At 44.3% G+C, this 15,591-nt stretch overlaps 1 protein-coding gene and 1 long non-coding RNA gene across 2 annotated transcripts; both read right to left on the bottom strand.

The window, feature by feature from the left end:
* Positions 1-800: 800 nt before the first annotated feature.
* Positions 801-15,045, bottom strand: LOC142769044 (uncharacterized). The gene is made up of 3 exons (XM_075871866.1): positions 14,990-15,045; positions 1,112-1,759; positions 801-968 (listed from the first exon to the last, which is right to left on the bottom strand). The coding sequence occupies exons 1-2, from the start codon at positions 14,999-15,001 to the stop codon at positions 1,142-1,144; spliced, it is 630 nt and encodes a 209-aa protein (XP_075727981.1). The 5' UTR covers positions 15,002-15,045; the 3' UTR covers positions 801-968; positions 1,112-1,141.
* Positions 12,542-13,103, bottom strand: LOC142769045 (uncharacterized). The gene is made up of 2 exons (XR_012885624.1): positions 12,865-13,103; positions 12,542-12,718 (listed from the first exon to the last, which is right to left on the bottom strand). It is a non-coding gene; the product is annotated as an uncharacterized LOC142769045 (long non-coding RNA).
* Positions 15,046-15,591: the final 546 nt, after the last annotated feature.

Genomic DNA, 15,591 nt, shown 5'->3' with positions numbered 1-15,591 from the left:
AAAGCACCATATGATTTTGAGAGCCACCGTAGTGGAGGGCTCCGGAAATTTCGACCGCCTGAGGATCTTTAGCATGCACCCTAATCTGTGCACAGGGGTGGGTGGGAGTGCTAACATGGCCACCTGAGGCTTGCGCCTTGATAGAAAAGTATAAAGACCACGAAAGATATCGCTTCGCTTGCAGTTGCATGGTGAAACAGTACGGTCCTTGACGAAAATTTCAGAACTTCTGCACTACATGATTTTCAATACTCCCAGGCGTCAATGTATACGCAGTGTGTGTCCCCCTTTTAGCTGCTGCCAAAGCACTTTTGTCCCAACAAACATTCAGCAAAATCAACAAATCAAAAGCTGAACGCGGCTGTCGATTTGTTGAAGCAGTTTGTTGGTTTGGCAGAGCACTGCCACTTGCAGGCAAGTGGTCGTCCACGCATATTTACGATTCAAGGTGTGATACAAGTGCTTTTAATTATAGCGTTTCCAAAACATTTCTGAGGTTAGCCTTAAAGACCATGGTTAGCTATTGATCCTTAACAGCCATTTTCCTCGTTCGCGCTCCTAATGAAGTCCTCGTTAACCACTGCCTATATCCAGCAAACCAGACAAAATATTTCTGGTTTCCTGGCTATATCAAGCACTTTTAGCGGGATCTGGTTCAGGGTGTAGTAGAACAAATGGGTTACCACCTTTGATACTAAAGATGTGTCCACCTTAGACATGGGGGATCCTGTACTCGTAACCGCTGGAAAGGCAAGCTACCGGAAGAAATTAACGAAATGTTTTCAAGACAACACAAGCTGTTCCTTGTGAAGACGAGGAAGAACGTCCTCGTCAACATTTATTTACACGTTTTATAAACACAATTTGCACTGTTGAGGGTATATCTCTTCGACTTAGAAGGCACCTAGAAGCTGCTGACAGTTTTCACCAGCGATGCTGTACAGACTCCTACTGGAAGGTCATTCACACTGAAAATAAGCAAAACAAAAATTAGCACAACTGGCTAGCATTTAAAATCAAACATACTTTTTTGGAAGCACTAATGCCAATTGCCCAATTGAAGGAACTTCAACCATTAAATGTTTATAGATGATATGACTTATGAACTTACTTGAATGTTGACGCTGTTCGAAGTGTACGCTCATTTGTGGTGCTTGACGACGACAACTTTGCCAACGCCTCCACCGGTGCCGCCGTAGCCACCGTAGCCTCCGTAGCCTCCATAGCCTCCATAGCCTCCATAGCCTCCGTAACCACCATAGCTACCGTATCCACCGTATCCGCCTCCTAGACCTCCGTATCCACCTCCGACTCCTCCGAGACCGCCGCCCAGACTGACTCCACCGACGCCTCCACTGACGCCTCCGCCGACGCCTCCTAGACCAGAGTGGGCAACGACGGCTCCGCCACCGTGAACTTGAGACACGTGATGCACTGTGCGAACCAAGAAGGCGGGGCCGGCCACCGACTTTGCTGCGCCCGCTCTGCCACCGTTCAGAAGCACTACGCTGCTTCCGACACCGACGTTGCCAGCACTTCCTCCGAGGCCTCCGACACCAAGGCCTCCGAAGCCTACGCCACCTCCTAAACCACCGCCGTATCCACTGCCGTAGCTTCCACCGTAGCCTCCGAGACCGCCTCCAGCAAGGTATCCACCGCCAAGACCACCACTCAGGCCACTGCCCAGGCCAACACTGCCACCTCCGATGTAGCCACCAAAAGCACCAACAACCAAGGCACTCAGTAGGACACTGCACGCCTGCACCGATTCGATATTTGATGACGTTGAGTGCGCTAATAGTGCATTGAAATCCTCCTGAACACCTGGTGGGCTTATTGGCAAGTGTTTCTTTAACGCTCGGTATGCCGACATGCCAATTCCTCCTTCATGCGTTAACGAGTACACTAATGAACTGAATATTTGAGTTGTACATTCGCTTGATATGCGTACTGTAACACTCAACATATTACCTCTTAGGACATTATATGGCGTAACCTCACACATCGCTTGGATAGCATAGAAAAAAAAAACTTATAAGGCAGTCAGGTTATCTAAATAATTCTGGTTGTTTAAGCTACGAATAAAAAGATGATAGAAAAATAGAAATATGACAAAACAAGAAAAGACGAAAGGAAATGGGCACAGAGTGAACTTAAGCGTTGTGATTTGTGCCAGTAGTACAAGTGGAAGGCGTTATCCTAATTCACGTTCTTTTTGGTAGCTCTGTTCTTTCTGTCTGCATACAGAAGCGTTTTCTGCGCGCTAAAAGAGTATATTTCTTTCAAAAAGCACAATTCAGATAAGCGCGAACATCACTACAGCAAAACAGCTGAAAAATGAGCTTCGCAGATGTCATCTGTAGGATTTAAATGAAGATCTTTTATAATTAGGATTTCCTTCAACTGCGGCATATATGGTTGAGATACAATTAGTAGGGGAAACGGTCTTTTTTGCAGGAAGTTCTTCGTTTTGTTTTTGTGCCCTTATACCACGGATACTTCTTCACCTTCCGCAGCGTTGTTCGTGCAAAGCTGAAGAGGGGCAAAATCTTGTAAATATTGAAAAGGTGAAGCTCCTTTAGGGAAGGCGACCGTGCTGCTAGAAGCTCATATTATCAATAGTAGTGGAATTACTGCACCATTGGGCAACAGTTTGTACATCCTGTGCAAAGAAATAAGATTAGGCTCATTGTTGAGCACTTTGCAATCGGCCCTGCGCTTTTAACACAGGATAGCTTGGTCAGTGGTGACTGCTAAGTGTAGTTTGTCTATCGGTGGTTAAAGTTAATAATAGACTATTGATATGTGGGCTTTAACGTCCCAAACCCACCATATGAATATGAGGGACACCGTAGTGGAGGGCTGCGGAAATTTCAACCACCTGGGGTTCTTTAACGTGCACCCAAGTCTGAACACACGAGCCTACAACATTCCCGCCTCCATCGTGAATGCAGCCGCCGCGTCCAGGATTCTATCCCGCGACGTGTAGGTCAGCAGCCGAGTGCGTTGGCCACTAGACCGCCGCGGTGGGGCAATAATTAATGGACTAAGATCTATTTGAAAGAGTATTGAGCGCTGCGGAGCAGGTTAGCATGACTACGTTCTTCACTGACTAAATTGTTTGAAAAAAAAATACGATTTGGTAAAGGTGTGCAACAAGTTTCAGGAGTGCGCGAGGAATTTTTTAGCTTGATGAAAAGGTCAGTACTTTACAGCTTTGGCAGTCCAGGTCTCTGAGTAGGTCAGTGCTTTACCATATTTTTCAGTGCTGCTAATCTTGAACTCTCGGTGCACCATTGCTTTGGGTGGACATAAAGTCATACACGAAGTGGAAACTACCACACGTGCTACAATAAATTTTTTTGTGGCATCAGCCTAAACCGAACCTATCACAACTGAAGAAGCCGAGAACCTCATGGAAACGAACGGTGCACTCGATCTTTCTGAGGGCTCCGCACGGATAGATAGGTCCTTACCAATACGTTCATGGTGAAGACTGGATGATTGCTCTGGCCACAAGTGAGCAACGAGCTATGGAAGACGTGTGTTCTGCGTTGTGGCGACACGGTCATTTATACCCAGCCTACACGCGCAACCCCCCGCTGTGTTCTTGCTACGTCACAAGAGGAGGGCCGGTCATGTGGGCCCCTATTCTGTACGGATATACACTCTCAGTGAAAGCGCGCAGCTTCCGACGTCCTGCTTCTTTCTTTCTTTTCGAATAAAGAAATAGGAGAGAGAAGCCAACGTTTCCGCAGCGACTGTCTCGCTCGAACTCTTCCTCGCGCAACTCGTGCGGAAGCATAAGCAAACGCATCGCGACGCACTCACCGCGCCTCCCCTCGCTTATCTCGGTCTACGATTCGAGTGAGACGACGACGACGACGACGCGAGAAACAAAAAAGTATAACGGTAACTCCGAAGTACACGAACAGCCGACGCCGCGGAACACTGTTCGACGATGGTGCCCGCTGCGTGCTCCGTCCTGAATCAGAAGAGTGGTCATCGTTCTTTTTTATTTCTTTAGCTTCGGGCTGCCCCTGAGTTGCTTCCGAAGGCACCTCCCGCCGTGCTTCTTGTTAGGCTTTTTAATAAGATCGCGTTCTCTGTTTTTACTTGGCCCCTACGTTCCACACAACACCTCCACGCCCCTCGCCAACACGTCCACTCTCACACCAACGTACCTGCATAAAGCAGGCAAAAACTTTATTATCACAAGCAAGCCACCCAGACAGAATTGTGGGCTTGGCCATAACAGCATATCTCCACATCGTCAGTGGCATAAGGAATTTTACCTAATAGGTTAGCCAAACAATATACGACTATAGAGTCTATAACAGGTGAATCATTCGGTAGGCTGGTAACTGAAAGTTTGGTTCTTTGCTTTCGATATGATGTGCTTGGTGGTATCAAAGGGAAGCGCTCTTCTTTTTGTCGTGGCTACCGTATTTATCGTTCAGAAGTCTTATGCTTCCGTTTTGAGTGTTGGGTTTGTGTGTGGGTTTCGAGGCATCATTTTGAAGCTAATGAGTTAGTTGGAATATAAATTAAGTAAAACAACTGTTATGCATTGATGAAATAGGACTTACGAATAGCCAGGCTGTTTATTGCGCCTTTCTTTGTTCGAAATAAATTAGGTTGTAGCGAGATCCGTTATAAAAATAATTTAGTTCACTGAAGTTCTGGTATAAGAATTCCACGAATGTAGAGCAAGTAGCGTATATTCGTTGCTGATCAATTGATTTATCTATTCAATAATTTTCAATAAGATTTTTGATAATAATACAGTTTGAAGTACTCGGTTCTGCAGGGGTGCAGGAACAGAGCACGGGAATTTTTCATGAATCTTACTTCAGAAATATGCAGCTTGGGAATCGACGCAAATTTTGACGTTGACTGTCATTCGACTTGGGAGTCATCATGCTGCAGATTTGTAGTGACATTTCGCTTGGCACCCCTTCTCAAATTACGAACTGCTACAGCTGGATTTGAAGAAATATGCATCTAAAAAGCTTGATTCAATGATCAGAACGTCAGGCAGGTATATTCATCATGTAGCAATGACCAGGCGGTATTTTTAGCAGCACTGTATCTACGTTGCTGGTCTATTTACACCTCTGAATGCGTTTTATTTCAGTCACTTATGCCAGCTAGGTACCAGTTCAGTTACACATGACAAGTAGACGTACAGTGAATATTAAAACTGTGCAACGTCTGCACAAATTGTCCAGAATTTTTTTAGTCCTTGAGGCCGAATTTACAAGAACAACTTAATCTAAAACGTTTGTAAAAAAGATTTACACCAATCCTCATGGGGTACCTATCAATTTATTATCAAGCTAGTCCATAAGAAAAACCACTTACGTGAGAGAATATCTATAAATTCAGCCCCAAATTTATCTGCATGTGAGTCTTTCTATTTCATAATTGACAACATATATAATTATGTCTTTAATAAAAATTTTGCATGACGCTACGAGTCTTTGATATATTCTACAAGAATAAGGAACGGTAAAATGTTATTTCTTGCCTGAATAATGGTGCGAATGTATTTTCACATCGATCGTGGTATGCCGTTCATTCATTTTCGCACAGTTCTCTCACCTAAATGCCTAATAATGGAGTCGCATGTTTTAGCACTTCGTGATGTTTCTTTCTGGAAAGATTGTGAAGTTTTAGGTTTCTACTCAATTTATAGTGATTGGAAAAATACAATTTATTTATTTATTTATTTATTTATTTACTATACCTCAAGGGCCCCAGTCAAGGGGTGTTACATGAGGGGGTAGACAGTTCACAAACAGATGATTGGTTCGATGGCTTCTTTGAAATGGGCGATGCTGGAGTGGTGCACGATGTCAGCAGGAAGATCGTTCCATTCTGTTGATGTTTGCACAAAAAATGAAGAGTGATGGGCAGTGGTATGCGCACGGGGTGGATAAACCGCTTTCGAATGGCTGATACGGCATGAAATACGATGGGCTGGAACGATAACATGGTTTAGGTGCAATGCATGATAAATTGTGTGTAACAAACACAGTCTGAAAATTTTGCGGCGTGAAGCTAAGTTAACCATGTTAGCTTGAGATTTTAGTTCGTTGACGCTGCTAAGATAGGAATAGTCAGAATAAATGAATCTGGCTGCACGATTTTGGATAGTTTCAAGCGTTTTCATAAGAGTTATTTGATGGGGATACCAGATGGCACATGCGTATTCTAGCTTCGGGCGGAGTAGTGTTACATAGGTTAAAAGTTTAACAGAAGTTTGGGCTAGACGTAAGTTTCTTCGGAGATAGCCAAGCACGTGGTAGGCGTCATTACTGATGTTCATAATGTGGGATGACCAGGTAAGATCTGAAGTTAGAGTGATACCGAGGTATTTACATGAATTAGCTGCTGTTATTTCAGAATCAAATAGGAAGTATTTATTGGAGGAATAAGATTGACGGCGATGGAAGGAAATGACACAAGTTTTCTTTATGTTAAGGGACATCAGCAATTTTTCGCACCATGATTGAATCAAACAAAGATCAGACTGTAGGATGACAGGGTCGTTAGGATTGTGAATAGGACAATAAACGACACAGTCGTCTGCGAACAGACAAATGTTAGACGCTAAGTTATTGGGGAGGTCGTTAATATAGATTAGGAATAGTAGAGGACCAAGGACCGTGCCTTGAGGTACGCCGGAGGTTACAGCGGATAGGGAGGAGCGATGGTTATTAGCACAAACGAACTGCTTACGGTTAGTCAAGAAGTCACATATCCAATTAAAAACAAGACAATAAAGGTTAAGACGTGAAAGCTTCAAAAATAATCTGTTATGAGAAACTTTGCCAAAGGCTTTTTCGAAATCAATGAAAATGGCGTCTACAGGTATGTTATTATCCAGGCTAGAACTCAGGTCGTTAACGAACAGGGCGAGTTGAATGTCACATGAAAGTCCTCTTTGAAAACCATGTTGGTTAGGGTGAAAGAAATGTACTGAACGTAGAAAAATTACTATGTGGGAATAAATTATGTGTTCCAATAATTTAGAGCATACACTTGTGATGGATATGGGGCGATAAATACTCGGTGAAGATGAAAGACCTTTTTTCGGGACAGGAACGATCTTACCAAGCTTCCAGTCTTCCGGCACCACTCCGCATGAAATGGACTGCTGAAATATGTGCGAAAGAATAATGCTTATTATAGGCTTAGTGTTTTTCAGAATTTTTGCACCATTCGGTAAATAAACAGCTTCTTGTGCGTAGACTTGGCCCTCGTGACAAAAAGCTCCCTGTCAGAACACAGTCATCTCCATGGCGTCATTTTCCCTGTCCACGTTTTTGCGGCACGTGAAACTGACTACTCTGTCGTTTAGCAAACCACCCTGACATTTTTTATCAGCCCACCTTCGGAGCTGTCCCGTCATTATTTGCTTTGAATTATAATGGCAACACCCGTTTCTAGCGTTAGGGGATGCCATACAATTGGGTATCTAGAGGGTTTGACCCCGAACCGTGCCTTCCTGCCAAAGAGAGAGAGAAATTATTTAAAGAAAGGTAGAGATCCCTCCCTTTGTCATGACATGCAGAGCTTGCAGTGTAAAGATATAATGAACTTTGCATGTCATGCCACGGCTAAAAAAATTTCAGGGAGAGTGGTAGGGGGTCGCAGCACGGCCCCACTCAAACATACACTCTAGGGGCACATCACTAAGTATAACGATGCTAACCCCGATGCTACTTCAAAATGATGGGACGCTGCCCTCCGCAGCTCCGGGGTAGCTGACCAGATATGAGTATTGAAGCGACTTCGCGATGTGGCTGCTAGGCTAAAGGCCTGTCATTTCCAATGTACGAGGCCTAAGAGTACTTGTATGCTCCTCGTCTGCTTGTGTGCCATTATTTGAAAAAAAGGATATCACCCCCACCAACCCTGAAAAAACTTTACGCCAAGGCCCCAATACAGGAACTGTTCTTTGTTCACCTTCTAAAAATCAGTAATCAAGGGCAGAAGGGGCAAAAAGGCAGGTGCTGTGGCTGAATTGACTCCAATCCTCTCAATCAAATCGAGCACCTTGCTCACGCCTTTAAGATATTGCCTGCTAAAGCTTGACGATATCCAAAAGTTGAGATTCCAACAGTTACTCTGTGCCAACTTACCTTCACCGAAATTTCTCACGAATGTTACAAAAAAAGAAGTGCACAAACTACGCAGCATCTTACTCGAAGCAGTAGGCGTATAAAAAGCTTATTCAGAATTCTGTGAGGCTCAGTGGCGCCGCCCGAAACGGCATGGACATTAGGAAGCAGTCAAATCGATAACCATTACTCAGCAATAACAAGGCCGCCTAATCAGAGGAACTAATAGAATATGCATGCAGTTCGGAGGTTTCAAATGATGCGTGTTAACGCGGTGTTGGTCTGAGACCGGCCCATTTGTATCAAGGATTAGAGCCTGTCATTTCCAGTGTATGATTCTCTCACTTAAAATGCAGTGTTAAATCAAACAGCGAATTTTACCGTCAGCCGGCCTGTGTGTGCGGTATCGACTCACTATTTTATATTTGATGTATGAGTCTTCGTGAACGTGGTACAGGTAATCAACTATTTCCATGTTTGAATTCATCGTTATGGCTTCGTGCTACGACTCTCGGAAACATCAATGAAGTATGGACTTCCAATTTAATTTGGAGGGCGAGCTCATTTCCATTGAATAGTGGTTTCAATCATGCGAATATAAATGTTCCGGTTCGAAAAGCCTTGCGGGACCAATTGAGAGCGCCAAATCACACACTCATTGCTTTCATATTTAGGAGTTCGTGAATAAATTAACTTAAGCACGAAGCGTTCTTTCAGTGTAAATGTACAATCAAGTACTAATATAAATATCTGATCGTAGTTTCACGATTGAGTTTCGTCGAAGCTATTGATTGTACAGATTTGTGCAAGGTAGGCTAATAATCTCTATGTGCATGGATCAGTCTTTTCTGGCGGCTTAACTCGCCGAGAGGTGCTTGCGCTCAGAAGGTTTCGTGTCTGCGCCGCCTTGGCTACTGTAATCTGGGCTACATGGACATCCGGGTCACAGCCTTCCCACACGACATGCCCATCCTGCATTGCCCCAGCTAAAGAAGAAAGTCTCTATCACCTATTGGGGATCTTTCCGGGCCTTCCCAAGGGACGCATTCCCCCCCTACGTGACCTTCATCAACACCCCGCCCGCCCACTCTACGCGCTGGGCGCACGGTCCACTGCATCCCCCACTCCTGTCCTCCATACAGGAAACACAACTTTTCCATCTCATATACCTTATGCCGTAGGGAAATACTGGCGCAAATAAAAAATGTTCTGTATGTAAAAAAATGTCGCCGTGGGCTTGTTAGTGGCTATAACAAACCACCAAAATGGATGAAGAGGTAGCAAAATTCTACCTTAAAATTCAAAACGTCTTGCTACCAGTATGGATTCAAAAGTAAAAGCCACACTGTTCATTTTCTTTTCAGTCTATTGTATTAATCGTTCATTCAACCATCACCTGCTCCTTCACACGAAAGCGTTTAGTGCCTAACATAGTTAGGAACATCGTCGGGAATAGAAGAACAAGAAGGAAAAGCTGGGCTAGTTGGTGATAGCTCATTTTCTATAACTCACAGCGTAGGAAGGACGCAGACGAAGTCGAAAAAAACAAGAGCGCTGACTCTCAACTAAAGATTTATTAAAGGAAAGGCGCCATTGTGTGCCCAGGTTAGCCCGCTTCGAAAGAGCAATTACGCTTGTGCAGCAGAGTAATTCGCGTCATAGAACTTTTTTCAGGACACGTGGAGCATCGACGTGCGTGAGAACACAGAAAACTTATTTACACAACAGGTCATACTAACAAAAAAAAAAAACGGAACCTTGCCGCAGTTGTCTAGTGGCTAAGGTACTCGGCGGCTGACCCGCAAGTAGCGGGATGAAATCCCGGCTGCGGCGGCTGCATTTCCGATGGAAGCGGAAATGTTGCAGGCCCGTTTGGTCCGATTTGGGTGCAGTTTAAAGAACCCCAGGTGGTCGAAATTTCTGGAGCCCTACACTATGGTGTCTCTCATAATCATATGGTGATTTTGGGGCTTATTTAACCCCATATATCAATCAATCAACAAAAAAAAACGAACTTGTGAAGCATCCTAAGGCAGCTGGCACTTTAGAAAATGCAGTTCCTTTTCGCTTAGGGCAACAGACGGATGGCTTTTGTACCCCTCACCTTCTGTGTCGATAAAGAAGGGCTCCATTTTCTCCCTTGTGTTCTGATGCTTATTGCGGAACTAAATGTCTGCTTCCCTAAAAATCACCTCACAACCACATTCTATGCAGTGGTGCGATTGCAGGTGCAAACCGCTCGTAGCCCTCAGCGATGCCAAATGCTCCCTCAATCAAATATTTTCACATCGTCCTAATAATGAATATATATATATATATATATATATATATATATATATATATATATATATATATATATATATATATATATATATATATATATATATATATATATATATATATATATATATCATTTGTTAACTAAAATTTATTATATACATATTATATATTACATCATATTTATAGTATATATACTTCGTCAGCATCCTTCTTACGCTGTGAGTTATCAAAAAGAAAATAGGAGACATTGCAAATCTTTCTAACATACCACGTCCTTTAGCCCCGCTTTCTTGTTTCGTCCAACTTTGACCAAGCAGCAATGTCCATGACGTCACAAAATTTGTTGGGCTGTGATGCCACGAATACGTCATGATGTTGCGTCATCGCTTGGACAAGGGACACGGCTTTTTTCTGAGACTTCACGTGACCATCTCGTGACATCTGGCGGATAGGAGTGCCAATAAAAATACGGGTAGTTTAACGCCCCAAAAACACCATATGATTACGAGAGCCGCCGTAGTAGAGGGCTCCTAACATTCGACCACCTGAGGATCTTTAACTTACGTCAAAATCTGTGCACACAGTTGATGGGAGCGCTACATGGCCACCTAAATCTTGCGCCTTAATAGGTAAGTAAAAAGACCACGAAAGATGTCGCCTCGCTTGCAATTACATGCTGAAACAATACGTTCCTTGATAAAAATTTGAGAAATTCTGCATGGTATGAACTTTCGTACTCTCAGGTGTCAATGTATACACTGCGTTTCTTTACATATGGCTGCTGCCGAGGCACTTTTGTCACAACAAACATTCAGCGAAAAATTCAGATTATCCAACGTAACATGGATTCGACGTTATGCGAAACATGCGGAGAGAAGTTGACCATGTCGCAATTTTTTTAATGAGCGACACGTCATGAAATGACGCCAACTATATGTACAAATGTTGCACGCACAGACATATTTGGAGAGTTGCAAATGTTTATATAACCAGTTGCTTGCACTTGCGCAACGATGTCAACTGGAACATGCGTATTATCAACACCAGAAGCTGATATGAAGCGCTGATACTCGCGAAGATGCTGGCCCTGGACACTGCTCATAACCCAACTTTAGCGCATGGCACCTAACTACAATTGACATTAACGGTCGTGATGGCTGTATCAAATGAGTACATAAGTAATTTTCATTAAATTAGGTAGGCACCACTGCAACCACTATTGACGTTTCACGAAGAGTAGCGTTTATTCGAGAAGTAGTTCCGTGACCTGGCGTGTAGCTCTGTGGTAGAACGCAGAATGCTTGGTTCGATTTCTGTTGGGATGCTGAAATTTGTTATTGGCATTCGTCGGGGGGTCAACGCTTCCTATGGCAGGTTTTTCTTAAAATTGACATTTATTCTTTGCATTCCTCCGGTCTACGATACTAATGTCAAGTATTTCTTAACGCACGAGCGTTACAGTTGTCCATGCGTGCTGTCGTCGTTCCTGGGTAGATACTTAAGTGTCAATCACCCGTGGCATATACCCGCATACCAGCGGAACATACCCGCCCGTGGGTATGTGCCACTGTCTTGTGGGAAGTGTTTTACGACGTACGTGACGGGGCATTGTGACATCATTCTTGTCTTGACCAGCGCGTCATATTCGTCAAAAAATCGTACCCTCCCTTGCTAATTTTGTTTCACACCATGTTAAGGGAGTGACCACGAGGGTACCCAAACGTAAGTGGCTAGATAGTTAAATAAGCACACGATCATCTAGATATACTCACTATTCAAGGCCTGATACAAGTGCTTTTAAATATATCGTTTCGAAAACTTTCTTGAAATCAGGCTTACACACCACGGTTAGCTATTAATTATTAACAGCCATTCCCCTTGTGTATGCGACTAATCAAGTCGTAATTAACCGTTGGCTATATCCATCGAACGTGACAAAACATTTTTGGTTTCCTGGCTATACCTAGCATATTTAGTGGGACCTGATATAGCGTGTAGTAGAATAAATGGTTACCGCCTTTAATACTAAAGATGTGTCCACCTTAGACATTATAGATCCAATACTTGTACCCGCTGGAAAGGCAAGCTACCAGAAAACCATAACGAAATGTTTTCAAGACAACACAAGCTGCTCTTTGTGAAGCCGAGGAACAACGTCCTCGTAAAAATTTATTTACACGTTTTACAAACACAATTTGCACTGTTGAGAATATATCTCTTCGACTTAGAAGGCACCTAGAAGCTGGTGACCGTGTCCACCAGAGACTGATGCTGTACAGACTCCCATTGCAAGTGGAAGGTTATTCACACTGAAAATGAGAAAAAACGACGATTAGCAGAACTGGCTTGCACCTGTAGTCAAACATCGGAATATATTTAAACACTAATTCCTATTGCCCAATTGAAGAAAATTCAACCAATAAATGTTTATAGAGGATGTGAGTTATGAACTTACTATGATGTGGACGCCATGTGAAGTGGACGCTCATTTGTGGTGCTTGACGACGACAACCTTGCCTACGCTTCCACCAGTGCCGCCGTAGCCACCGTAGCCTCCATAGCCTCCATAGCCTCCGTAACCACCATAGCTACCGTATCCACCAAATCCGCCCCCGAGACCTCCGTATCCACCTCCAACTCCTCCGAGACCGCCACCCAGACTGACTCCACCGATGCCTCCACTGACGCCACCACCGACGCCTCCGAGACCAGAGTGGGCTACGACGGCACCGCCACCGTGAACTTGTGACACGTGATGCACTGTGCGAACCAAGAAGGCCGGGCCAGCCACCGATTTTGCAGCACCCGCTCTGCCACCGTTCAGCAGCACCACGCTGCTTCCGACACCGACGTTGCCACCACTTCCTCCGAGGCCTCCGACACCAAGGCCTCCGAAGCCTACGCCACCTCCTAGACCACCGCCGTATCCACCGCCATAGCTTCCACCATAGCCTCCGAGACTGCCTCCAGCAAGGTATCCACCGCCAAGTCCACCACTCAGGCCACCGCCCAGGCTACCACTGCCACCTCCGATGAAGCCACCAAAAGCACCGGCGACCAAGGCACTCAGTAGGACACTGCACGCCTGCACCGATTCGATATTTGTTTGGTGACGTTGAGCGTGCTAATAGTGCGTTGAAATCCTCCTGAACACTTAATGGTTTTATTTTTTTCAAGTGTTTCTTTAATGCTCGGTATTCTGACAGGCCCATTTCGTTTCAACGCGTTGATGAGTACACTAATGATCTGAATATTTGAGTTGTACGTTCGCTTAATATGCGTACTGTAACACATAACTTATTGTCTCTTAGGAAATAATATGGCATAACGTCATACATCGCTTGGATAGCATACATACAAAAACTTATAAGTCAGTCAGGTTAGCCAATTGACTTTTGTTGCTTAAGCTACGAATAACAAGATGATAGAAGAACAGAAAGATGAGAGAGGAAGAAAAGACGAAAGGATTGAGCACAGAGTGCAATTAAGCGTATTGGTTTGCACCAGTAGTACAAGTGGAAGGCGTTAGCACACTTCACGTTCTTTCTGGTAGCTCTGTCCTTGCTGTCTACATTCTGAAACGTTTCCTGCGCTCTAAGATAGTATATTTATTCCAAAAAAGCACAATTCAGATAAGCCTGAATGCCTCTACAGCACAACAGCTGAAAAATGAGCTTCGCAGATGTCATCTGTGGAGACTTAAATGTAATATTTTTTTTTAAAAATAAGCGATTTCTACATCTACGGATTAAATTTATTATGCGCAATGAAGAGGCGAAAGTATGTTTTTGCAGAAATTTGTTTTTTTTTTCAGTTTTTTGTTCTCTTTACCACGAACGCTCTGACATCTTCCGCAGAGTTCATCTTGCAAAATTCAAGTGAATAAAGTTCTTGTAAAGATTCAAAAGGGAAATATTTTTTAGGAAGGACAAGCGCGCTGGTTGAAGCTCACATGGGCCATAGCGGCCCTACTGCACCATTTGGCAATAGTTTGGACATGCCGTGAAAACAAATAAGGTTGGGCTTATTTTTGAGCACTTCACAATCTGCCCTGTGCTTTCAACACAAGTTATCTCGGTCACTGGTAGTTGCTAAGCTTAATTTGTATATCTGCGGTTACAGAGATTCGTTGAGTAAGATCTGTTTGAAAGCGTATTGAGCGCTGCGGAGCCAATTAGCACCACTGCGTTCTTCTATGACAAAGTTGCTTGCAAAATACAATTCAGTAAAGATGTGCCACAATTTTAAGGAGTGCATGCACAACACTCAGGAGTGCGTGAGGAATATATTAGCCTAATGAAAAGGTCAATGCTTTACAGCCTCGTCAGTCGAGGTGTCTGCGTCGGTCAGTGCTTTCTCATATTCCTGACCTCTGTTAAGCTTTAACTCTCGGAGCAGTATTGCTGTGGGTGGACATAAACTCCTACACGAAGCGTAATTTACCACCGGTGCCACATTAAACTCTATTATGACATCAGCCTAAACTGAACCTATCTCAACAGAAGAAGCCGAAAAGCTCATGTTAACGAGTGGTACGTTCGATCCTTCTGAGAGCACCGCACAGGTACATATATCCTTACCAAGACGTTCATGGTGAAGACTGGACGATTGCTCAGGGCACAAGTGGGCAACGAGCTATGGAAGACGTGTGTTCTGCGCTGTGGCGACACCGTCTTTTATACCAAACCCATACGCGTAACCCCCCGCTGTCACGGTTCTTGCTACGTGACAAGGGGAGGGCCAGTGAGGTGGGCCCCTATTCTGTATGGATACCCACTCTCACTGAAAGCGCGCAGCTTCCGACGTCCTGCTCCTTTCTTTCTTTTCGAATAAAGAAATAGGTGAGAGGAGCCAACGTTTCCGCAGCGACTGTCTCGCTCGAACTCTTCCTCGCGCAACTCGTGCGGAAGCATAAGCAAACCGATCGCGACGTGCACACCGCGCCTTCCCTCGCTTATCTCGGTCTACGATTCGAGTGAGACGACGACGACGTGAGTAAAGAAGTATAACGGTAACTCCAAACTACCCGAACAGCCGACACCGTGCAACACTGTTCGACGATGGTGCCCGCTGCGTGCTCCGTCCTGAATCGGAAGAGTGGTCAGCATTCTTTTTTTTTATTTCTTTAGCTTCCGGCTTCCACTGAGTTGCTCTTGAAGACACCACCTACCGGGCTTCTTGT

The sequence above is a fragment of the Rhipicephalus microplus genome, chromosome 8, assembly GCF_043290135.1.
Source record: "Rhipicephalus microplus isolate Deutch F79 chromosome 8, USDA_Rmic, whole genome shotgun sequence".
NCBI classification, from domain to species: Eukaryota; Metazoa; Arthropoda; class Arachnida; order Ixodida; family Ixodidae; genus Rhipicephalus; species Rhipicephalus microplus.
This window is presented reverse-complemented; position numbering and strand designations above follow the sequence as displayed.